The 26,564-nt window shown below is 41.9% G+C and overlaps 2 protein-coding genes across 7 annotated transcripts in view; both read right to left on the bottom strand.

Moving 5' to 3' along the window:
• Window positions 1-9,857, bottom strand: part of ACAP2 (ArfGAP with coiled-coil, ankyrin repeat and PH domains 2) — a 64,458-nt gene extending 54,601 nt beyond the window's left edge. For all 5 annotated transcript variants that reach the window (XR_007627900.1, XM_050307964.1, XM_050307966.1 and 2 more), the window contains exon 1: window positions 9,702-9,857. Coding sequence is in view for 4 of the 5 variants with exons in the window: in XM_050307964.1 (XP_050163921.1) it covers window positions 9,702-9,754 (53 nt within the window). In the remaining variant the exon portion in view is untranslated. The remainder of the gene's footprint in view (window positions 1-9,701) is intronic.
• A 4,035-nt stretch (window positions 9,858-13,892) lies between these two features.
• PPP1R2 (protein phosphatase 1 regulatory inhibitor subunit 2) lies at window positions 13,893-26,388 on the bottom strand. 2 transcript variants are annotated; one of them, XM_050308175.1, is made up of 7 exons: window positions 26,190-26,384; window positions 21,858-21,965; window positions 21,333-21,413; window positions 20,933-21,036; window positions 19,517-19,696; window positions 16,714-16,764; window positions 13,893-15,344 (listed from the first exon to the last, which is right to left on the bottom strand). In XM_050308175.1, the coding sequence occupies exons 1-6, from the start codon at window positions 26,339-26,341 to the stop codon at window positions 16,760-16,762; spliced, it is 630 nt and encodes a 209-aa protein (XP_050164132.1). In that variant the 5' UTR covers window positions 26,342-26,384; the 3' UTR covers window positions 13,893-15,344; window positions 16,714-16,759. The 2 variants fall into 2 exon arrangements, with proteins under 2 accessions (XP_050164132.1, XP_050164133.1); XM_050308176.1 differs by lacking the exons at window positions 13,893-15,344; window positions 16,714-16,764 and adding an exon at window positions 16,788-18,349 and having other exon boundaries at window positions 26,190-26,388.
• Between the last annotated feature and the right edge of the window lie 176 nt (window positions 26,389-26,564).

Below are 26,564 nucleotides of genomic sequence, written 5' to 3'. Positions count from 1 at the left end.
AGAACACTCTGTCTGACAGTCAGAGGGGAGACTGCAGCTTTGGTGTAACAGACAAAATCTGAATTTGAACTCCATATTTAGTTATTAGGTGAATACATACATCTATCTCATGCTTGGTTACCATAAGTGCATTTTACATATAAATTAATAGTTTTATTGTTCCCTCATATTGGAAAAAGTGGTTTGTTTGCCCTATATGCCTTTGCACTGAAGCAGTCAGTCAAATGAGTCCAATCTCGAACGAGGAGAATGCATAAGCACTAGAGTAGAAGAAGACAGAAATACAGTGTAGTGGTGTTTTCCTCAAATTTACTGGTTTCACATTGGAAAGGCCAGTCTCCTTTCCTCGTCAAGCCTCTCAAATGGTAACAGGTGACCCATTAAAAAAAATAAGCACTTGGAACTCTATAAAATAAAAACTACAAAATGCATATGGTACACCCACAGCCCTGGAAAAGTTTAAATGTTCTTTGAGTACATTTAGTATCTTTTCTCGCACTACTTTTAGTCATCAAGAAATTTTAAAGACCCTGGGATTTCATTCATTTATCAAAGCTAATTGCAGGTAAGCTGTTTTTCAACCAAACAGAAGCTTACATATCTTTTAATTACTACATATTAAAGGCTTTTCATCTCAAATCAACTGAAAATATTTTCAAACAAAGTCTTGCAAGATTGATACTGACAATATAGAAAATATATTTTGCAATAGTAAGCACATTTAATGTTTCACTTTGTCATTTTTCATCATACTTTTTGGGATAAATCAAGTAGGATAGAATAAACAGGACAAAATCAGACACTTCACAAAATAAAGTACTTCAGGAAGTTAAAGTACTAATTTTAAAAATCATTCTCTGCAGATTCTTCTGGAGAATCATTCTGTACATGTGTGGTCCTTTTAACCAGACTTCAATTTAGCAACACACAAAGTCAGCCAGAAACTACAACCTCAATGAAACATCAGATTCCTCAGTCATCTTAAACAGTTTTTATCCTCAATGACAACCCTGTCTGGCAAAGTCAATGTAATTGTTCTATTGTTGCAGTGTGTCTTATCTGATCAAATACTGGTATCTACACAGAGATAACCCAGTTAGTCATCTAAAGCACCTCTGGAAATGACAGAGTAGAAACACGTGATTTCCAGGATGCAGTTCACCTTATCCTGACACATATGGCTAAAACAAATCAAGAGGCACTTGGGATCAAATCTTAATGGAGATTATTAGTTGTAAAGAGCATAAGCCTAAGATCTGCCTTAAGAGGAGGGATGGCCACACAGCAGATGTGATGAACTCTGCTTTTCCTGTTAAAGGAAGTGAAGAAAGAAGGGGCCTATGTCGTTATTTACTGACTCACTTTATACAAACAGGAACTCCAACGTACATGAATGGTACAAGTCTAGGAAAGACAAGATATAACCTACATTTCCAGGTAAGCAGCTGAGTCTTTATAGTGCCTTCTGCTAGTGCCAGTTAAAATCACAAGGCCATTGCTCCACCTACACTATTTTTCTTCTTCACCCACCTAGTTCTCATTTGGGTTGTCCTAAACCTAAAGTATATTAACAACAGCATGTTATATAAAACCAGTGATATTGTAATAACATCACATGTTCTTTACATTGAAGTTCACCACAAGAATCCAGTCAAATGCCAACTCTGATTACTTTCACAAAGTACGACAAACAAAACACAAGTTGTACCTTTCTATCAAAACAATTAGCAACATTCAGACACCCATTACTGCCCACTGGGCAGCATGGGAGTCACTAGAGAGCGGAGTCTAGGAAGGCATCAGAGAGCTGGATAGGACTTCCAGAACGGACTCACAATGGCCACGACTGCTGTGCCAAGCAGAGACCACCAAACAGGGACAGCAAAGGCTCAGTGCCTCCCTGGGTCGAGTTCACAGAGCAGAAAACCAAACTCCATCTCCCAGCATAAATTTCGCACCTCTTTTCTGACAGGCAGAAGGGATAACATTCATGGTCAGAAGTCCAACTCTAAATACAACACGCTGTTCCTTTGTACCAAAGGCTTGAATTTTATTCAACTTTCCTTCAAGAACATGCTGTTCTAAATATCAGCACACTAAAATTTGCTACGTGACCTGCAGCATTACGTAAATTATACATATTTTTAAAAATAACTACAAGATAACTAATAATTGAAGACTAGGGTATTTAAAATCCACAGGAATGTTGAGTGTGTTTGATATTCAAGTGTTACTACTTAAATTAACATCTGGCACACAGAAAGACGGAAATATGAAATTGTCTTGCATAGAATATATTTTTTAAATTTTATCAGACAAGCCATTTCAGTACACATGGCTTCTCCTATTTCTCTTTGTTCTATAACCAGCTTCGAAACATCAAAATCACATCATGCAAACTCTTACTAGCTCTGCCTTATGTTTATTCATACAAAACTGTCAGTAGAAGTATTCCTTTAAGGACCGTTACTGAAGGTAGATCACAAATTCATGAAATGAGAAAGGTAGTTTGTGCACCAACTGTCAGACTCCTGTCCAAAACCACAATACAACTATTTAAATGCCCATTACTATTGACACATGAACTGTAAAAATTATCCATGTGCCTGAATACCATAGAGTCTTAGAATATCAAACAGAAAGTTCAGAACATCAAACAGCAAGCCTGATTCACAGAAAGGCTCATGCCACACGAGTAAATTTGCCAGCCATCTGACAGGCATTTTCTCTGTTCAAAACCTCCTCTCATTCATAAAACCATTAAGGAATTATTTTTTGCAACAAATTATTTTCTTAGTCTATCCTTGTATCTTGTCAGTTTCAAAATGTATATGGGATATCATCCAATAAATTAGATTTCTCCTTCACAAAAGCATGAGCTCTTCGCAGTGCATCAAAGCAACACAACTGATTTACCCAGGTCTGAGGCCTGGCTGCTTTTAAAATTCACAGAGTAAATGTTAACCATAAAGTCATTATTCTGCCACATACAGAAAGAATCCTCTTGAAGAGATTATCAGGAAGGCAAAGCAATGTTTCACTCTACTGGACTGCTTAAAACTGTTTAGTTTATGATCATAATGATATCTACTGTTTCTCAAATTCTTGATCTTTTGGTCATATGAAAAAGTAGCAACAAAATCAGGATTTACATTATCACACAGAGAAGTACAGAAAACTCATGCATGTATTAAAATGACATAACAGTCCACACACTAATCTGCATTTCCTCCTCAAGGTCTTCCATTATAGACAGTTACTTTAGCTGTTACTTTTGTTACAAATCTGCCACCAGCAAAAAGCAAAGCACCTAATCATTACTCAAACTCACAGGAATATCTAAATCCCAAATAAACAGCACAGTATCTGCTCAAAAAGATCACAAATGCATTTACACAGTTTAAACTTCTATACATGTTCTTAAACTGAATTCTGCATATATAAGTGAGAGGCAAAAACCCCCCCAAACCATAACTAAATTACTCAGAATTTATTCTTCTGTTTCCTGCCCACATAAAAATGACACTTCTGCATTTGCATGTCCTTGAGATACTAAACTAATTGATTCAGGCAGCAAGGCCTGCATCAAGATGGAGGCAAAGGGTTCTTGGCTCTGCAAACAGTAACTTCAGTAGGAACATTTCTGTACTCAATGAAAATTAGGTATTTTCCTTTTTATCCCCAAATGGCTTATCAGGACAGAGTTTGCTTTGAGAAATTTTTAGCATTATTTGCTCTAGTAAAAAAGTACCAATAATTTAAGTCACATTGTTCAGTGCATGAAGTAAGAACAGGAAAAATGCTAACTAAATAAGGTAGTTCTGAGTACAAGGCTGTGAAGAAGCTAAGTCTGAAAAAAGATCACAGGACACTGCTGACTTAGCTGAAATCAGCACATTTGCTATTCAGAGGTCAATGTGCACAGGAAAAAATAAAGCCACCCAAAGTACACCTAACACAAGACACAGATTTCTATTGTATAATTGCCACCTTCCTAGTGAATATTCTATTTACCAACACCACTTTCCAGAGATTTTAACACTGATATTCCCCCCCCTCCAAAAATATATGAAACTATCATCTCCATAACTTCAGTTCTTAATCCAATTACACGAGATGTGCTTAGCCAACATAAATGAGACACTCCAGGCTAAAGAACCAAACCTCTTCAAATCTATATTTAAAACCTGAATGACTGTAAGGACTCGTGTAATTATAGTTCCACTGTTCACACATAAATACGCTGTCCTTCTAATTCTGCAAGTACTCATTAAAGATCAGTTGCACAGGCTTAATTAACATCAGTTCAGTAACAGCCCTGCTGCTGTGCTACAGCAACATTATGATAACTTGCAGATTTTGTTACTACTTCCACTGTAAGCTCCCTTCTCAGTGGGGGGTTTTTGAAACATTCCCAGATAAAAACAAAACAAAACAAAAAAGACCAAACCAAAGGAAATTAACATCTTGAGTTCCTATTATCAATTTGAAATATAGTTAAGATTTTTCAGCTTGCTGGTACTTAATGTAAATCATAATCAAACAACAAAGAAACAGAATCACCATCAAAAGCCCTTTACTTTGTAATTCATAATTGTGACAGCCAACTTTATTTTATTATTATTATTTTAAAAATTTAGGTTCACTAACCAAATGAAGATGACCTGATTTCAGGACACATTAATCTCCATTAGGAAGGACTGCAACAACTTACTGTTAAAGCCTTTTCAGATTTAAAGGGTTTCAGTGTGAGAGACGTTTAAGACGTATTTGAGAGGGATCTTTGACAAACCTTCTTTATTCTTGCATGATTTCCTTAGAAGAAAATGCTCTGACATCGCACACTATGTTTCTTTAGGTCTGTCATTTTCTTAATGTACATTTGAAAGGCATAGGTATAGATTTAAAAATAAATAAATCCTTAGAAATATAGAATCAATCAGTTTAATTAATGCCATCAGACTCCCAGCAGTAGGGACAGGGATGCTGTACACGTGTAACTGCCCAGCACCCTGTCAAGATTGTCCTCGATGTCACTCACTTCAGCTACAAAAAGTGCAGTTCTACAGTCACCAACTGGAAATTATAAACATTAACAACACCACATAGATACGAAAAATGTTAAATGCAAACTTATAAGCGAATGTTTGGTAGCTTTCTCTTCTGACTTACTGTATCTTTTTTTCTATTCTTCTGCAATACTTTCCACCTTGCCCTGCCAAGTAAGTTACAAACTTGCTTCTCAGTCCCAAACACCAAGGACAGAAAGGACAGACTAAACATTTCTTCAAAAATTTGTTCTAAAACACCTAGGTAAGTCTGAGCAAAACAAACAGATTCTGTATGCAGAGTTCTTGGTCACATAACCCCTCATATTTGAAATGTGGCTGTGTTTGCCCACAGCAGCCCCAGTGATTTCAACTCAGCCACAACCCCACAGATGAGCTGGGCTATAAACCCACACCAAACCTGAGGGGTTTGTTGCCACTCCCAGGAGGTTGGGAAGCAGCTGCCCTGCAGCACCTTCCCACTGAAACCCAACACTGAAGAGACAACTTTAATGATGTTCTTATTTCTACATTTTCTTCAGAAAGTAATAATCAGACCAAAGTATATGGGTTTGACATTGAGGATAATTTTTCTGAGCACGGAACACAACCTATTCCAAATAAGTTATATAAGTCACTTGCTTATTACTCATATTTTAAGTAACAAAAGTTTCCTGTTACCTGGGAAGTGCATAGTAACTTACCTCTGGTTACACAGCACCAAAGAAGAGAGCAAAAAACCCCACATCATACACCCAGAAAGCCTAAAACAGCACAAGTGTCCTGTTCAGCCTCATCCCCCCCAATAAGCACAAGGTGCCCCTCAGCTGGCCCCATTCAGACAGATTAGAATTGAAGAAACAGAAGAAAACCAGCACAAACCAGGGAACTCCAGTGACAAGCCAGTCTTACACCATAGGCCTGCCCATCCAAAGCAGTGCTTTAGCTCAGATGAAATGGAAGACTCCTCAGATGAGTAACCACCAGTTCTACTCAGATACTACCCACGAATACTTTTACTTAGAATGGTAATTGGCAACAGTTTCATTTACATTCTTTCATCTACCTCATTCGCCCATCTTCTGTTTGGCAGCTGGGGTCTCAGGAAGTAAACAGAAATTTAAATACAAAGAAAATTTAAACTTCAGCAACAGTGACAGATAAGGACAAAGGAATTATCTCAAAAACATGCATCTTTTTACTGATGAATTTTTTAAAATTGGATCAGACCAAAGGTTTTTATATAGAGCTCTGCACACATTGCAAGTTTTTTCTATTATTTGCTGTTTGTCAAGATTGTTAACTGCTACTTACAGCAGCTGTTATTTCTACATCAATTAAAATTGCTTCTTCTTTCTAATAATTTAGCTGCAGAGTGATTCATGTGGTTAACACAGTGTCTACCTCACTCATTGAGAGAAAACGTTCTTTAGTTACAAGTAAAAATGAAAATGAAACAGCAATGTAAAAGCCTGTTCCATTAAACTCTGAAACTCAAACTCTCATTGTTTAAAGGAGAAAGAATTATTTCACAGTGCTATTTGCATATCAAAAACTACTCTAGGAATGCTAGAACATGCCAGCACAGATCAGTTCTTACTACTCAAGGACTGCCCCTCCCCAGGCAACTTCTTCATTTAATGGGAAGTCACCACCACTGTAGCAGAACTGCAAACGCATTTCCTTAGTAGATCTTTGGCCTGTCCATATTTTAAGAGAAGCCACCATGACAAAAAAAATGTGATTTCAGTGAGATTATTTTCAAAGTAGGTTTAGAAAAAAACACGACTACACATTTGCAAAAGTGTGCCTGAACTCACAGCCTTTACCACTACTTTAAGAATCAGTTTCCAAACATCAAGTCCCCAATCCCAAACTGATGTGGTACATCCTAAGTTAACAAATCTAGTGATTTGTAAATAAGCTATTACTGCTTCAGGTTTTATAATTCAAAGACTTCTTTATCATCTACTGGGGGGAAAAGAAAAAGCATGCCTTACTATGAAATAACTCACCATACTTCTGATGTGAAGTTTTATAGGCATTATTATCTAATCACGTTTCAGTGCTTACAACCCCTGCTCCCTTCAGATGCATTTCAGGCAAGGAAACAGACCTTTGTTTCTGTGATTCAGAGCCCAATTAAATCTCAAAGCCAAAAGAGATCAACATGAACTCCATGAGAAATAGGTAAGCAAGAAAGCCATGTGTCTGAAGCTGTCTGTAGTAGCATTAGTAGATTTAAACAGTTCCCCATCAAAACAGGGATTTGGTGACTCAGGAACTGATTCACCCATGTCCTCCCAGGTCTCCCCACGACCATAAGAAAGTAACCTGTGACATTTCTCTACACCATATGCCTCCCAACAGGTTTATTTAACTGCTCCAACAGGTACACTGATGGGAAGAAGGGAGGCTACACCCTCCTGATCAGCAAGGTCAGGATAAAGCTGCAGCTCTGCTTTGCTACAGGGAACACAGCACAGGCAGGTGCTTTATTGTCCACGCTACTCCCTGCAAGAGTAAAGGACTTTGTCATGACCTTGCTCTACATCAGTGTCTCCAACATCCCTCAACAAAATCACAGCAGTAACCTTCATTCAGAAGATTTCTGGTGTTTGGGTTGGGTAATTCACAGGAACATTAAAAATGACCAAAATTATAACAGCAAATATTAATGACTAATAATGAGCGATGTAAACTTTTTTTTCAGAAATACTACAGGACTTTTGCTTCACGATTTTAACCACTTCCTATCAGTTAAAGGCTGGAAGAATGTTTTGCTGGTACCAAGTGATGGCACCACAAGGTTTTCTGCAGTTTCTTCAAGGGTAGTAGTATCAGAGACAGAGGGAAAGACCACAAAGAGTTTACTCTAATTTCTTTCACTGAAGGAAAGGAATCAAGAGGGGCAAAAGGAGAATGATACAAAGTGAGTTCAAATGAACTTGTCTGTCTTACCTTGAATAAACAGCAGCACACTTCTGCTCACAAATTTTAGTCACAATTTATTGCTTTCTCTAGTGTATTTAATACTTTAGCAAGTATCAGTAACTAACAAAATGCAATTAGTTCTGTGGTTAAATTAAGTCAATCTACAACTACATTGTCACCAGACAGGATGGACAGATTAAATACAGTTGTGTCAGACAGTACACACACTAGCAAGCATGTCCAACTCAGGGCAAAGTTTTGTAGAGCAGCTGAGCTCCCTGTCACCATAGGGGAGGTCTCACTCCCCGCTGCCTTCCTCTAGCCTTGCTTCTGGTAGTGAAGTTTCCTCTCTCTCCTCCCCATAAGCTCTAGCAGGTTTCACACCCCTTGCAGCGCTGACTTAATGCACTAACCTGGCAGAGAAACTTCCAGTCTCTTTTGCCAGGGCACCCAGCTCATGGAAGGATCCAACAATACATGTCACAGTCACCAAAAAAGCCGTGGCAGAAGCAGCCAGCAACCAGCTAGCTGCAGTGACAGGAACAAAGGAGGGAAGAACAGGAACTCCAACTTCTGCCAAGCCTAAACCATTCAACCCTTCTTCTCCAACTTCCTCCACATCCCAGAACCACACAATTGATAAAGCTAATACAAAAAGGAGGCGTGAACACACAGCCAGAGAGCAAAGGAAAGACAGGTGTATTTCCTGCAACAGGCAGAGCTCATCCAGGCTGTGTCAACCACAGAGCCACAGGCACTCTAAACATGGGCTAAGCATGGGACAGGAGGGGCACAGCAGTGACACATCACGTCATGGAGCTGTTTGTGTCTCCACCAACAAGCGGGGGGGGGGTGGTTTATGGAGGCAAAGACCAGCCACACACTCCATAAAGAGGCACAACTATGTTGAGTAGATACAATAGTGTGAAATATACAGAGACAGAGTGGATAAAAACATAAGGAAAAATGAAGGGGAACGCTGCCCGACATAAGCAGAAGTAACCCTATAGCAGTGACAGACAACTGGTCACTGTAGTGGGGAAAAAAACAAAAGAGTCCGTGCCTTGGTGTGACAACAGGAAGTGAGATTATATGAGTTTGTTTGGTACTGGCACCCCAACAGTGGGCGCACCGAGTACGGACTGTGCAGCAGGAGACACGGGGAACTGAAGCACGAGCACAGCTCTGGAGAACCGGAGATGGACAACCAAGAGTCCACGCTCCCGAGCCTGAGCTGGCATTGCTGTGGATGACGAGCACCAGCTGCTTGGCACCCCTCACCCATCTCATCAGAGGGGGTGACCCCAGCAGCGATCACCGCGCACTCTGCCACCTCCCCAGACCCGCACCTTGCCCACCCAGTCCCACCTACCACAACATGCTGCCCCCTTCCCTCGCACTTCCCTCGTCCCTCTCCTCCTCAGAGTCCCTCTCCTCCTCAGAATCCCTCTCCTCCTCAGAGTCCCTCTCCTCCTCAGAGTCCCTCTCCTCCTCAGAGTCCCTCTCCTCCTCAGAGTCCCTCTCCTCCTCAGAGCCCCCCACACCCCGGCAGGACCCACCACAGCCCCGCCTGCCGCTCTGCCCGGAGCCGGTTGCCCACACCTGTCCCCCCAAGGCCCCCACGGCCCCCGCCCGGGCAGCCCCCGCCCGCCCCGCGCACACCCGGCCCCTCTTCCTGTCCCCCGGCACGACCCCGACGCGACCCCTTCCCGGCGGCACCTGAAGCGCGGTGAGTCCTTCAGGCACTCCTCGAAGTCCACGGTCACCTTCATGCTGCCGGGGCGCCGCTGCCTCCGCTTCTGCGGCTGCTGGCGAAGGTATCGCGGCGAACCCGGGGCGAGGCAAGGCCGGGCTGGGGCTCAGGGCGGGGGCGGTGCCGAGGTGGGGCGGACACAGAGCTCCGAGCAACGCCCCCGCCCCGCCGCGACTGACGCCCCGGGCAGCCAGCAGGGACCACCCGCCGGGGCGGGGGCGCGCTGGCCAATCGGAAGGCGGGAGAGGCTGGCACAACGGGAAGAGCGCCCAATCAGCGCGGCCGCCTGGAGGAGGCAGCCAACTGCCGGCCCCGCGGGGATCGGGTTGCGAAGAGTGACAGCTGGCCCCGCCAAGGGGAGCGCGACCGCCGACCTTTCGCGCCAATGGCAGGCTGCATGGCCGCGGCCGCCCGGAAGAGAGGCCTCGGGAACGGCCGGAGCTGCGGGGTGGGATGGGCCATGCTCGGTTTGTGTCTGCGGGATTTGTTACATTAAAGCTCCTCATTGAACAGGGGAACCCCTTTCCTGGGGAGCGACACCGGTGCCGGAAGGCCCGGCCTGGCGCCCGTCTGAGGAGGTGATGCCCGGGGCGAGCAGGGCCCGCGGTGCCGCGGCAGGGCGGGGCGGGCACTGAGGTGGAGAGCGCACGGACCGGCACACACGGACTCGCACCAGGGGTTCAGACAAGGGCCAGTCCCTGCTGAGGGTGTCACCGTGAAGCCCCAGCTCTCGGTGCTCTCCGGCGTGATTCGCTTCTACGTTGTGGTAATCACTGCGGAGTTATGTTACCCGGGGGAGACTCAAAGGTGTCTTTGAAGGAGAAACGCAGACCGCAGGTGTTCCTGTCAAAGACTATCAAGTGTGTGTGTTCGGGTTTGTCCGAGAATACTCTTTGAAGGGCCGTACCACAGAGTGAAAAGGATCCTATCGGCCCTCTCGCAGTTTTCAGTGAAGGACTGCAGAAACGTTGTAGATTTCTGATCCCTTAAGAAAATGCAGAGATCTTTAGCCAGTTTGGCACTGCTTACTTTTCCCAGATGTAAAACTGACAAGCAAAGGAGCGCCAGCCCTGCTGCTCATCCCCAAAGGAGTGACAGACGAGTACGACTTACTGTTCAGGTTAGACCTGGCACAGCTGAAGCAGTCACACATCCTGCAGGCACAAGGGCGCTGTGCTGGGAAGCTGATGTGCAGTGATGATGTTCACACTTGGCTCCTCCAGGAGTCTGAGGAGCTGCCATACTTGCTTCCAGTGAGCCCACTTATCCCCTGCAGCCCTCAAACCTTCCATTGCCCCAGCACCCGCACCACATTTCACCTTCCTTTTTGTCTTTTCTCCCCATTCTCTCGCCCCTGACTTCCCTTCGGTGTCACAAGGAGAAACAGTCAGCATGGAAGGATGTAGTGGGACATAAGACTTCTTTTGTTTCCAAGAAGCTGAATGCCTGCAGTACCTTTACTGTTCCTACCCCCAGTTAAGATGTCCTTTCACAGAAGCAAAGGGACACTTTGTGGTTCATTCAATTGCGGTTTAGTGTGTCAGGGTTTTTCCCTAAGACTGGTGAAATGTCAGAACCAAACTCCAGGTTACACCAATGTAACAGCTGCATGTTTTTGTGAGCTGTCCCTCACCAAAAGTAGACAAACTAGCAGTAGTTTGGTTAAGGAGTCAAGTCACACCCACTGAGAAAAAGCAGCATGTTAAGAAATATTTGTATCACTGAGGCTGCACTGATGTTGTGAAATCCACTTTTCAACTAAGTATGCAATTGAAAAGAGCCCAGCTCTTTTCCTGGGAATAGTTTTACTTCCTAAGGAGTAGTTGGTGTTAGTCATTTTCCATTACTCAGTGCTAGTGAGTGATTACTCAACACTGACCATGAAGAGACAGACCAGTCGTGACTAAATCCTACAACACACAAGAAAAACCACCCTGAAAAATGCAACCTTTGCTTTGGTATTGCTGTCTTAAATTTGTGATTCAGGTTACCAGATCTACCCTGAGGTCTAGGTAAACCAACAAATCTGAAAATGTGTACAAACTTGATTTATATGAAAGTTAAACTAAAGAGTACATCCTCACTTGCAGTCACGAGGAAATTGCAATATTGTGAACACAAACCTGAAAACTCCACAGTAGCTGTTGGTTTCTTCTGAAGAGCTCCAAGACGCAAAACCAATAGATTAGTATTAGTGCCATAAGGTAGTAATGAAGACAATGGTTTTATTTATGTTGTGACACTTAACACTGGTTTCCAATAGAATAATTACATTTGTGAGGTGGCATCATAATTAACACCACAAAAAAACATATTACAGAAACAAAAGTTCTGGTAAGATTTACAACTTTAACATGAGAGAGTGAGCTGTGGAAAAAATATCTGCAGTTTCCATGAACTGTGTACAACTTGGTGTGAAAGAAACTTTAAGAACAGAAAAAAAAAATTATAGACAAAGTTAAGGCTCTTATTTGCAAGTGATCTTCCTATTGGAAGCATATTGAAAATGCTCTCTCTAAACAGGATGCAGCTTGAGGACTCAAACCTGTGCAAGAAGCTTCACAATTATGATGCTGTGGAGCTCACTGTCCACATTAGTAAGGGCTATGTATCTTTTGTTTCTTCTTTACACTACTCTGTACTGAACAACTGAGCCTTTACCATATGCATCTAAAGATTAAGATGAGCCTGCAAGCTAAGTCACCATCAATGTAAAAAGAGAAAAGGCATTTCTTCTCTTGTCCCTTCAGCAGGGAACTATAACTGGTATTTCCCAAGTAGGGGGAAACCAGACACCCCTTTGGAAAAAAAGCTATATAGAGTATCTGTAACTACTGCAAAGTAAAACTTGCCTGGTTTAGCTTTTAAAATGCATGAAGGTGTTAGCCTGGAGAAAACAAAGTAAATCTGCCTTTCAGTTAAAAGCAGTGTCAGGGACATTGGTTTGCACTCCTGATGAGGAAGATGAAGCACCAGAACGGAATTTTTACCAGCACCAAGGATAATGAAGAGAACAAAGCCTTTAAAAAACCCCAAACTAAAACAAGTTTCAAAATGGCATCAAACTAGAACTTAGGGGTTGGTGGCATGCAAGAAGGGAAATCACTCAGCTCAAAATCATGTGACTGATGAAAGGGCCTACAATGCATTCTGAGGTTCATTTAAAACCCTCTTCATGCGTTTATGTATTGTACCTCCCGCAAAGCTACACACAGGAAAGGTCTTTATTGGAAGTTACCAAAGTTTGTTTGTTTGTTAAACAAAATGCTTTATAGACCCGGTAGGGTACAGAGAAGCCCCACTAAGCACCAAAATGGTCTTGGACATAGAAGGCAAGCGGTGGGGGGGTAAAGAGGGCAGGACATTAGCTTGGGTAGGAGCTGCTGCTGCTGGATTTTACCTTAACTGCAGGTACAAAGTACCCAAGTGTAATTATTACCAAGTACAGGTAATCTGTTGTACAGCCTCACAAAGCAGATCTGTGTTACCCACACACATTGGTCACCCCTTGACCCACCCACACCCACCCCTCTGAAAGCGATGTGACTTTGCCGAGTGCTGCTGCGCTCTCAGGAGGACCTCAGTGCCCAGCAGGGCCGGGCCAGGCCAGCGGCTGCATGGTCTGAAACACAGCTCAGTGCAGACAGGACAACACTCTCAACACTGCAAACTGGTACGGAAAGGGTGCAAACTTAAAAGTTTTGAAATCCTATTCTTATGAGCCAAATTTCAAGCTACAGAAAATTACTTGAGGAGTCAGAATTATCTGAATGCTTGCTCTTAGCCCCTGTTTATTCTATAGAAGTGACCGTGTTTGATACAAGAAATAGCATTATCTATCTTGAAAAATTACATCACCACACTGGCCTGAATCAAGAGTTCAACTCTTTCTTGTGAAAAGATGCTATTAACCCTGATTCAGGACCTTAGAAGATTAAATAACCCACAACTGACTACCCCGTTACCTACTAAGGAGAGGAGATAGTTGGGAAAGGCACACTACAACACCCAGTTAGCACAACTCACAGGTATCTTTGGCAATGCATCCATTCTAATGAATTATTCCTGTATAAATCTTCCAAAGGACAGCATCCTATCACCTTATTCACTCTCAATCTCTCTGGGACTTCAGGAAAGCTCACACCTGAGAATGCATATAACTGTAAAATAACTTTCATTCCTTTATTCAAACTTCACATATACAGTGGAGAAAAAGACATTTTAAAATAGATCCATATAACTATATGGATTTTTGCAACATATCAAATTCAGATCAAAATTAAGATATACACTGTATTCCATAACCAAGCTAAAGCTTAAGTGTATTACTTCGTTTGTATAATAAACCCCAGGAACTACCCTGAATACCGGAACATTCACCAGTCAAATTTCACCCAGTGGGAAGTTGCTTACAGCAATTTGGAGGTGCAGAATCCCTCTTTATGGGGGCTATATAACCACATTGTAAACAAAGTATTTGAATTAGGCAGTTTCCCTTCTAGTCTTCCAAAAAGCCTTCATTTATAAAAGCAGTTGCTGTAAGTTGCAGTGGACATAGGAAGATACAAACCAGTGGTTTTCAGTATGGGGGTTGCCAACCCCAAATGAGTAGATCAACAGCAGTTATCTTTAATAAAGAACAGCCAGAGCCTAAGCTCAGCACATCTTCACAGTCCTGATGTGGATTTCCTTGTGGCTGGGCGTTTTTCCTCAGGTGCTAGTAGCACAAGCACTGTTCATGCAACTGGAAAGAACCAAGTGTCTGAAACGAGCCAGAAGAGTGACAATGGATGTGGTTTTAAGAGAAAAGCTGGAGGAAACTTCCATGTTCTCACAATAAGCCAAAGACAGCTCCACAAAACAGCCAGTCCCGATGGAAGAGAGAATGACAGTGAAATGCAAAGATCAAGTCAGCTGTTTCCAGTGTCAAAACATTCCCTCCGCCAGATGTTAGTACTGCTTTAGTCAGAAACTAACAACGAATTCCAAACACCGCTCTTAAGAAATAATACAGCTCTTGTTCTAAAGACTGGGAAAGTGCAGGTAGTAACATAATGAAATCTAGATTAACAGGTCAACACTTTACAAAAAGGTTGTAGGACTTAAATAATCCCTTTTTAAATTGCTTAACACATCTGATAAATAGCTCACATGTCAATCTGATATTATGCTATACCGTTTGGCTCTTGAATCCCAAACCTTTCGTTAAGAGACACCACATCTAGAACACTCTCAAATAAATAGTGAAAAACCAAAAGATAGTGAGCGTTTCAAAGCAAGAGTAACAGTACATCACGCAAGATAATCAGCGTTATACATACAGGGAATGCCATTCTGGTTGAACAGATTATGAAGCAGTATTCTTCATAAAATACTAGGCACAAGAATAAATCAATTAGACAGTGTTTTCTGCCTAATGGACAAGTCTAAAATTAACATTCTTGGCAATACAACATTGTAACTGATATGCTTCTCAACATTTAAGAGCCTTAATTGCAAAAAACATGAAGCGATGTTTATATTTGTGTCTTTGACAAGCAGTTACAGTTCTGGACAGATTTCTTCTATGCTGTGTGCTCTACTTTCCAGCTGGTCATGAGTAACATGTGCTGTGAAAGAAAGATTACAAAAAAACCCAGATAATTCTTCACACTCATTGAATATTTTCAAAACACACACAAATACCATCCTGAAATCATCTTTGCTTCTCTAAAGGTTATGTTTGCCAACCCATCTTAGCAATGTATAAGCTTTTAGTCTAAGAGTGCAGAAACTTAAAGTAGTTATTTTACCCTCATGCTTTGAAAAGGTGGCAAACACCACTGTTCAGCACACCGAGCACCACCCCTGGAACTGGGAGGATTTAACCCAGGAGTTAAGAACTAACATATGAAGTTCCTTCCACATGAGCAAACACAGTACTTTCCAGGTCAAATTTCAATTCGATGAAACACTTGAACTACCCCCCCCCCACACACTTTATACATGAAGGAGCACAGTCTGTTGTGTTTTCAGGAAGTTGTTAACTCATGGATTTGAACCAAAGCACAGCAATAAATTGGAGAAAAGTCCTTATTAGTGTTTTTTATACAAAAAAGCCCACTCTCTTTCTATATATATATGTATGTGCCTAAAAATTAGTGGCAGAAGAGAAAGATTAAAGAATACCACATCAAAATGATAATAATCTTTTTAAAAGGCCAGTTAAGCTTGGGCATGAGTTAGGTTTGGTAATGTGCAGTTTAACAAGCAAACAGCATAGTTAACCAGCAGAACCAACTGCTGTGTGCTCCCAACCTTCTCACTTAAATCATCTTTAGGGCGATGCTTGCCCTGGTAAAGAAAACACAGCATATTCTGTATCTACCAAAGCCCAAAGGGCACACCCTGTCAGTGACAGCTCAGCTGTTGGGCACTCTTTGAGCAGGATTAGCACAGCTAAATGAACCAGAGAGAGAGAACAAGAGTCTTACTGCTTGTCAATTGAACTGCAAAAGACAACACCCTCTACCTGATACTTTTGTGTAGCAGAAGTAAAGACAGGTCTGCATGGAAAACATCATGCTTAAATTTATCTACATCAGGAGAATTCCCTTCAGTGATTTTAAAGAGAATTTCTAAAGGAAAAGTTTTTATGGAGAGGAACAAAGGTCACTTCTCCTGGCAAAGTCTATTTATGTTGTTCATGGAGTCATAAACAGGGAGTAACCAGAGAAGCTGAAAAGCTGAAGCAAGCAAACACAGAATCACAGAATGGTTTGGGTTGGAAGGAACATTAAAGGTCATCTAGTTCCAATCCCCATGCCATGCACAGTCTATTGCGACTTCAGCTTGCTTTTCCACAAAAAAGCTTGGCTGCTAGAATCCATATGCATGGCATAAGGTACAGCTACTTGAGGCAAGCAAGGAATGACCCATCCATTTAGAACACTCAGCAGCCACAATGGAGATGGGCAAAAATACACAAAGAGTTCTCACCGTCACTGGCTGGACTGGCCATCTTCATTTCGATCAGCAAGAAATCTCAGTCTGTAACCAAGAAATGCAACTTGGATTAGCGAACCTGGGGATGTCTGACAGGAGCCTTCTTAAAAATCTGCTTAAGACTTTAGCCCCTTCTTCAAAAGGGGAGTACGGAGATTAGAAGAGTACTGTTAGTTTTACTCAAATACAAACCAGAAAGGATTAGAGGGTAAAAAAGAACATCAGGTCAGAGAAGAACAGAACTTTTAAGGGATTTTCACAGATAAAAAAACCTTCAGAGTGAGAAGAGGATCTCAAATTGCCTAAAAGACAACCCAGGAGTCAGTGGAGCCCTCAAGTCACAACAGATCACTTGGAAATATCTTTTATGTCACATCTTTACCTGCAATAATCATCAGTACTAGAGAAGTCACGTTATTGCATTGGAATAAAAAGACACTGCATTCCAGTTCCCACTCACATAGACTGACAGGCATAATCGGTGAGTGGTAGCCACATCAATTCATGATTTCCACAACTTCCCAAGAACTCAAGTCAAATGGAAGGATTTATCAAAATGTAGCTACAGTACAACACAAGAAAACCCAAGACATTTCCTTTGCAGTTAAAAGCAAGTGTCAGGGCTGTTAGTCAGTGAAGCCAAAACAAGCCATTGCAAAAATCAGCTCCTGCATCACTCAACCCCTCCTTTCCTGCTCTATACAAAAGCACTTTAAAACACAATTCAAAGTCAAAGAGCTTCTTGAAAGTTATCCAGGTGAATAATCTTTCCATACTCTTAGAGTACTAACAAAGGAATCTCAGGAACATGAATATTAATAGTGTTTTGATCTACTTCCACAAAGGAAACAATCAAATTGAAATACTGTTTTAAATACTCAAGTGCTTAATATGACCAAAAGCACAGCACGACCAAAAGCACAGCACGACCAAAAGCAGAGATGAACAAAAAACCCAAGTAGCAAGTGTTAAAACCATCTATTTGAGAAATGTTCCATAGCCCTAATTGACATTTATGAATAAGGAAATTCTTCTGTGCTCTCAAAATACAGATGAGAGAGAAATAGATGTAATCTCAAAAGTTATTCAGGTAAAACTCTGACATTAACACAGCTATATTGCTGAACATTTATCATCTCGACATAGGAATGTCTGAGGATATTCAATTCACCAGCTGCTACAGAAGAAGGACCAGTACTGAACCTCAGAAGAACTGATCCAAGGACAAAGACCAAAAGCTGTGAGAGCTGATACAGAGACTAGGAGATAATGAAACATCAAGGTTTAAGCAGAATGATAGAAAAATGAAGAATTGAGAACTAAATCAGGTTAATGGAAAGTATTTCTATATGCTATGGTGTGGAGGCGAATCAGTTAGTTCATGGGTTGATAAACTGGCAGACAATTTATAAACTGTGAGCAGTCTAAAATTGATAATTACCAGTTGTGGCTCTGAAGCTGGTTATGAGGAAGGTGGAATGGAAAAATGCTGCAAAGGTCTGCCTTCTTTCCAGTGGTGAATGCAGCTGGGGAGCGGAGTTGCCTCTGTTTTACAGCAGAGTGCAGAGAGATGGCAGCTTCAAGCCATGAAGAAAGGTCATACAGTTGCCTATTGGAGCCCTCCTTTCCCCTGGAGAGTGAAGTTCTAGTAATTAGCCATTATAAGGCCTATGTTAAATTACTGGATTAAGTCAGTCCGGTAATGGGTCTCAGATGTGAACCAAATGACCCTTTCAGAGCAATTGTGAAGGCATTAGTCCCCCTGTAATAAATGACGGGACTAAAATGTACGATCCACAGAATTTCAACACGGAGCTTTGCAAATCATCTTTTTATTGCGTGGAATTTTAATTAATTTTAGAAGAGGTCCTAGTTCACATGGTTGTGAAAAGCAATGTGAACCAAGTTAAACCCATGCAGCATCTTCCCAAGTCTGCTAACATCTCACAGCTTTGCCACGCACAGATGAATGAGGCTTACAGACTTCACAACCCAACAGGAACAGACATCTGTTTTTTTAATGTCAAAAACTTGTTCAAAGTGCTGTTACACACATATGTGAGAAGTGAACTAATTATTCACCAGAAGACCACCACAAAAATCTAAGACTTTTGTTATACGGTTTACCCTTTTCACCCAGAGAGCAGCTTAAAGATGAAAAAGATGTCAGCCTCTATAGTTTTAAACGTTTCCTCTGAAGAGACAGCCCTGAAGCAGGTTCCACAAACAGCTTTAATCTAAAAGTCCCAGACTTTCTTCCAGTAGTTTCACTAAAAGCAAAGTTGAGTCTTATCCCCTACTATAGAAATAAACATTACCGCTCAAGGACAAGTCTGTACTGGAGGCCTAACAGCAGTTTTATATTAGAGTTTTCTTCCTTAAAAATTTAAGATACAGTCCGCTCAATTCAGAGGAAACATTTATGGTTGTTTCCCATTGCTGGCTCTAGAATGGATTGGGAGCAGAATGGGAACTGATCCACAACAAAAAGCCAGGCTCTTCTATGTGGCCATAGCTTTTAATGCTGGGTACAAGACAGCTTTTCCCTTAAAAAGGATGCTGGCAACTTCACTGCCCAAAGTCAGTTATGTTGGGGAAACAGTAGGAAGCAGAGATGTTTGCTTTTCTGTTGTGTCACAACAAACAAAAGCCTACATGCTATTTATCAACACTGGTGGTTTGTGTTCCATGCTACAAATCTACCTCTCAAGACAGTGTGCACCATTGCTCACTGTCTCCCAACAGCTCAAAGGGACACCAGTACTTACACGTGCTTTTTAATTAATCAGTAGCTCACCATGTACAGTAGCTTCTGTACTCATTGTTTCCACATCTGCAGCATCGGACATCTCTTCATCCTCATCATCATCCTCTTCCTCACCATATAGTTCTTTTGCAATGAGCTGTCTTGCCAGTTTGATGTTTCTTCCTTCATTGTAGTGCATTTTCCTCTTCATTTCAAACTGTTTCTTTTTCTCTGTGGACAAACAAATGCAAATATTTATTTCTTCCCTTAAAAACAAAAATCAATTTATTTCTTTTTCGAAGAGGCACTCATTGCTTCCTAGATCAAATTTGTTCCTACCTTGAAAATCCATTGATTATTTTATCAATCACTGAACTAAAATTATTTTCTTCAAGCAGTGGAGTGTTCTTTTAAATGAATCTGACTCACAAAAAGGATAGTAATTGACGGATGGACTGTAGTGGCTGAAGCACTTTTAAAAGAACCTGTTTGCAACTAAGAGCAAGTCTGAACCAAGAGAAGCATCTGGTAGTGGCACACAAAATTCAAGAGTTTCACAAGCCTTGTTTCTAAGTAAACTTAGGGAAAAACTGAGACATACTAGTGGGACAGAAGATGAACTTGTGCAGATGTGGCCTGACTCCTGGCTAGCTACCAAAGGTCAGTTAAGAGAGATGTATTTACCACATGTTGAAGAAAATATTTTCCACTTTCCCCACAGCCTGAAGCCTAACTCTGCTCCATATACTAAACATTAGCAGGTCTAGCAGTAATGCATTATAATAAAAGTAAACTTTGCTTATTGGCAGCCCAAACACTCTGCTGGGTTTTTTTCTTACTTCAGAATAGCAGGGTTACATGCTAAAGTTGGACCAGGAAATCTCAGAAGCACCAGCTAGATAATGCAAGACTGAAACCTCAGAAGTATTGTTTGACTGTTCCCTCAAAACACTCCAGTCCAAGTTAACACAAAACAGCATCTCTATTAAAGGTGCTATTTGCTTTGGAATAACTACAGATTTCCTACTGGATACACCTACCAGTTGCTTTGAAAACAACAGAAATAGCATCTGTATGTTTGCAAGCAATTAGTAGCATCTTAATTGCAGTGGTACTCGTTGAATTAAGCCTACCTGAAATATGTCCATATTAAGAACTACTGCCTCACCCCCAAACCAGAAGAACTTAATTGAGGAGTCTAGATTTTTTCAGCAGGAATTCCCACACCTGAAGCTTGTATACAAGGAGGCATCCAGCAACAGCAAATTCCTGTTTATATGTAGATCCCAAACCAAACAGTCCTGATCAGAAACAAACAGCATATTTGTTCGAAGACTATTTATCTTCATTTTCAAATCACAAATTTTTCTGACAGGGCTTTTTCTTCCCAAACATTTCTTACTGAAAATCTGAAACTATTTGTAGGAAAAAAAACAAAGCAAAACAAAGGAAACAACTTATGCCTACCTCGTTCCTCAGGTGTTAATTCTTCATCCTCTTCCTCCTCCTCACTACTTTCCTCTTGCCTTGCTATGATCTTGGGTCCTTTACCTTCAGCTGCAGCTGCCAGTCTACATAAATAATGCAATACAAAATGCTGAAACAGCAAGTTTTTCACTATGTCAAATACATGACATTTCAGAACACTCATACAAACAGCTTTCTTCATTATTTTTGCATATTTACATGTAGTAACAACCTGCAATATTACCAGTGGCACCATCAAACACTGAAATCCAGTTAATTTGACAACAGCAAAAATGAAACTTCTAGAGAAACCAGCAACAGCTTTCCATACAGAAAATCTACCCCAGGAAAGAGCAGATTATCATAACATTTAGCCAATTTTTTTAATGACAATACTTACTTTTTACTCAGCACATCTGCTTTTAAGGGCTCATTTGCTTCTGAATCACTCACTGGATCCTCATCATCTTCTCCTACCATGCTTGGAGAGTAAACAAAAAGTAGCCTTTATTAGTAATTTGCTGCTTAAAGTTTGCTGAGAAAACAGTCAAAATCTTCAATTAAAAGACTCCTTTAGTACTTTAAAAGCTTTTCAAATCTTCTTTAAATATTGATATGACAACATTAGATTCTAATACTGAAAAAAATAAAATCAATACAAGTCAGACTTATTCCATTCAAAGCCTAAAGCCTCTAGACATAAACATTCTAAAATTGACTTTGCCCTTTTCGATAGTTCTCCTCAATAGCTATAAGCCTTACTTAGCAGCTTTGTAAATCTGAATACATTGCATACATCCAGTAGGCCTACACAATCCACAATCACAGATAATCAACCATAATAAATATTACATCACCCACAAAGTAAATTTTGCTGTAAAACTGTGATGTCACCTGGCTGCATTCAGGAGTTTAGCAAGCATACCTGTGATAAGGAGTACTTGGTTCATCTATTTTCATCAAGCCATAATCTTTGCCTGCAGGGTGGTATGTAGCTATAATGTTCATTTCATCCCACTTCTGGGATTTTTTACTGAAATAAGAAAACAGTTAAATTTTCTTAGTTTCTAAAAACATTTAGTTCTATTTGACCACAGAAAGAATGTTTAAAACATCTTTTGATCTCTACTACATCGAAAGCACAAAGAATATTGTTATGACGCACAAACATGTTCAAAGAATGACTATTAAATACTGTTCTATAAATACTTATGCCATGACAAATTATCAGTGCAATTTAATTTCCCTAACAAGTCACAATAGCCAGATAAACTCAGTGATCTATACATGTATTCTTGGTCACACAACCCAGAGACTACTGGTCTTGTTCAATCACTGTCTCGTGAATTGCTGGATTTTACAGTAACTTGTAACAAAGCATTCTTCCTCTTATTACACCCCGCAAGACCTCAACAGAACTCAACAGAACCTTCCAGCTCACCTCTGCTCAGGCAGTTGCTATGATTATTAGCAAACCTGTTACATAAACGATACCAACCAGCAAACCCCCCTGCAGTGAAATAAGCAGCACAGAACAAGCTGGTTATTAATACTGCTTTTGTCATTCTAAATTGGAATCATAAGCCAACTGATTCACTGCTGTAATTAAGCCGAGGGAGTTTCACATTTCACACAGACAGGCACCAGTGATGTTATATTATTTAGAATTTCCTCAGTCAACCAGAAAACATACCCTTTTATGTGTATTTGAAGAAACAAAAGCTCACCCACACTGACAAAACATGTAAGCCACAAGGAAAGCAACTGTCTCGTGGCCAGAGGAAGAGCCATCCCTCCACTGATCTAAAAGCCACAAAAAATGTTAAATGAACAAAACCTACCATGTTCCATATTTTCTCTAAAAAGGTTAGTGCAAGCTTCGTATAGTCTTTCCCTTAGCTTAAGTCAAAAATCTAACTTTAGACCTGTAAAATAATTTTAAAATTTAGTATTACTTTATGAATTAACGTATTCCTGTTGCAAATGATTAGTTAAGGAAGCATATGATACAGGACTTCATGGGTTTTGTAGAGGTTTTTGTTTGGTTTGGGGTGGTTGGTTTTTCTGGGGGGGAGAGGGACTGTTGGCTGGAAGACTTCCACTGAGCTACTTGTTTAAACACAGACTGTTCCAATAACAAACTTGGAAAATACATTCAATCTCAGTAACTCAAATACTCTTGAGCAGAATGCTCTCTGTAAAACAGAAACTGATAAAGAAAAATTCCAAGCACAAACTAAAGTTTTACATTTATGGGAACACTACATAATATAGTGTGGGAGGAAAAAAACTGAAGAGAAAAAAATAGATGTGGGGGCTGATGCTGAATCACACATGCCACAGACTTACACTACAGAAATGAATACAAATTGAGTGATCTTAATCCCCTCAGCATACAGTAACCAATGCCAAGCTCTCGTGTTTGAGGCTTCAGGTCTATTTAATCATTTGTGCAGCCTAAGCGGACAACACGTGAGCCTGATCGTGGCTCTGGCAGGGCGGGGAGTCATGAGCTTCCTGATGACAAAGCAGCAGCTCTGGTCTAGGAATGCCAGTTATTCCAACTTTTCTATTTAGGAGTCCAAAAATCACCAGTTAATCACCTGAAGTTCACTAACATAAGATGATCACTCGGTTGCACAGCGAGGGTTTTTATGAGCCATGGCAGTTGGCCAAGGGTACACAAGCCCCTGTAAACAGCCAGAGCTCAGCTGAGGAGGAAATATGACAGATGGGAGCAACTCCCAGCACAGGCTTTGTGTTCATTTGCCTAGAGTCCATCAAGGTTTATCGCCTGGGCTCACAACTCAATACCCAACACCAGCATTGGTAATCTTGGAACAATCCCTTTGCATTCACTGCTTCGAAATCAGACATCCTACAGCAAGCTAGGCAGTGACTCACAAATAAAAGAGTGAAGAAGTTTTTAGTGGTTTCGTTTTTCACAATCATTTCTTTAAACTCAGATTCCAATAAAAGCCTTGGCTGTAGAACACCTCCCAAAGCACAACTTAAAGTTCAGCTAGGAAAAAAAGAAATCATTAGTAGCAAAGAGACAAACATGCCATTTCTCCCCTGCATGTAAAGAGCCATCACAGGAGAGTGACTAAGTGCTCTAAAAACCCATACCTCCCTTGTTTGTCTCCAATTCTGCATGCTTAGGCATGTCTGCACAGTGTAACACTAATGACAGAGCTCAGGACCATGACAGGGAAATGCCTCCTGACACCCCTTCAGAAATGGAAACAAGAAATCTAATCTTCCTTAGGAAAATCAGATTTGCAAAAACTCAGAAGTGCTCATTTGTATTTTCTCACATCTTTAAAAATACACAATAATTTCATTTGACACCACACCCTGACTGGCAAGAAGTCTCAGCAGCAGTATTACTCAAGGAACACCTCATTCCTTGCTCCTACCATAGCAGGCTCATCTCTTCCAGCACAGGTGCTTGGCACACACACTCTCACACTGTTACTTCATAAAATATCAGATCTCATCTCTCACAGGCTCTTACAGGGCCCTGAAGGCAAAAAGTACTGCCCATGAGAAATGCCAAGAACATATCTACGACTAAACCACGATCTCAGCTCTTAGGATGCAGTTCCAGGGGTGTCCCAATTTCTCAAGCTTCCACGTTGCATCATATTTTCATTAAGGAAGTTTTCCAAAGAATGTTACCATCACTGACAGCAGTACAAGGTCAAGAATGATGCAAGCACATGAGATCTCTACTGAACGTGGATCTTTAAAAGATGACAGCTGACACAATGAGCTCTTTCATATGCAGTTATTTTTAAAAGATATTCAGACCTGAATTTAAATACTGGAAATAAGCAGAGAGGCTGCTGACAGATGTACCCGAAGAAAAAAGATACCTGAATTTATTAAATAATTTTTAATCTGCAAAGAAAATCACAGCTGTACTACTTACCATTCTTTTTAAAAACAGTAACACTGATATGATGATGCTTGCCAATCAAAAATAATAACTGCACACAAGCCAGCTTTAAATACACTGTACTGATCTTTCCTGGAAATCTCCTAATGCAGCCTGCCAGGTTTAGCCAATATCCTGTAGCTTGCAAGGCAATTTCAGAAATAATCTAATTGACTTTATTGACTCACATTGGTAAACAGGAAATAGAAGCTGGACTGCTGCCCACTAACTGCTTCCCAAGAAATTACTGTGTGCAATAACCAATACAGCAGACACTCATCAGTTCATACTCCAACTCCTGCTCATTCTTCAACACAGTACAAAAGAAACTGCAGAAAATTAAACAGAGGCTACCAACAGCTCTATTTAATGTCTAGCGTGGTACTGAACACCCTGTGCTACATAACAGTAAAATTAAAGAACGGGAAAAGAAAAAAAAAAAAAAGAAAAACTCTGCATTTCCATTTTATTCTATCATTATTTCTTTCCTTGTAATACTGAGTTAGGTCCCAAATAAAGAAAACTGTCAAAGTAATTTTATAAACAGCGTTCGGGTCAAACTTTGCTCCTCATAATGTGACAGAGTCTCAGAGCAACATTATGAGGCACATGGTGGGTGCATCAGGAAAAGTACGGGAATTCTTGCTCAAGGATAGGTGCTGGCCGGCTAAAGACCACTTCTTGCATATTTGGACTAACTCAGCATGTTATAATTAAACGAAGATTTTCATGTCACTCAGATCACAAACCACACGGCCTGTGCACATTCTCAAGTGTGAGATCTTTACGTACTATTAATCTTGTAACACTTCAGCCTAGGATAGGTCCCCTCCTCAGGGACACGCTTCTGGTTACTCAAGCTGCCTTTAAGAAGGCTGAGAGTAAATCTCACATGGCAAAGCGTTACTTCCCAAACTACGAACTACCCTCGCAGCATCTGTAAAGCCCCTTGTGAGCTGCCACACGGGCAGGGAAGTGCCTCTCCTTGGCAGGAGCCACGGCCATAGCTGCCGTCCGCCTCCGCCCAGGAGCACAGCCCGGCATCCCTCCGCTCCCAGCGGTGCTCCAGCCCCGGTAGGTGCTCCCACTGCCGATGGAGCAGAGCCCCCAGGCCGCCACCGCACGGGGGGCACCGGACAGACCGCCGACAGCCCCGGCCTCACCGGGCACGGGCAGCGCAGAGCCCCGTCTGGAGACGACCCCGGCTGACCCCGCTCCGCGGGCAGCCGGATGAGCGGGACTGCGGGAGGGAGGGAGGGAAGGATGAAGGGAGGCCCCGCAGGGAGCCGCTGCCGCCCCCCATCGCCGGGGCCTCACCCGTGTTCGTCCTCGTCGCAGGCCGGGTTGGACCGCCGTGCCCCGAGGCCCGCTCCCGCCGACGCTGCCTTGCTGCTGCTCTTCTTCAGGATGCCTTTGATGGGCCCGCGGCCCGCGGCGGCCGGTACCGAGGGCACGGAGGGCGCCTCCATGGCCGCGCCGACCGTCCGCTCCCCCCCGCTCGGAGCCGCCGCCACCGCCCCGGCCTGGCCGGGCCCGCGCCAGCACCGCCCCCTCAGCCCCGCGCTCCGCGCCCCCTGGCGGCCAGGAGGACCGACAGCGCCCCCTCCCCCGCCTGCAGGGCGCCTGTGCGACCATGAGGGGGCGCCCTGCGCGCGCGGCTCTCGCCCACGCGCGGGGAGCGGGAGCGCGCGG

Source organism: Myiozetetes cayanensis, unplaced genomic scaffold (assembly GCF_022539395.1).
Source record: "Myiozetetes cayanensis isolate MyiCay16 unplaced genomic scaffold, myiCay2020 scf13, whole genome shotgun sequence".
In the NCBI taxonomy this organism is placed as follows: domain Eukaryota; kingdom Metazoa; phylum Chordata; class Aves; order Passeriformes; family Tyrannidae; genus Myiozetetes; species Myiozetetes cayanensis.
Note: the sequence above shows the minus strand (reverse complement) of the source record. Positions and strands in the feature narration are given on the sequence as shown.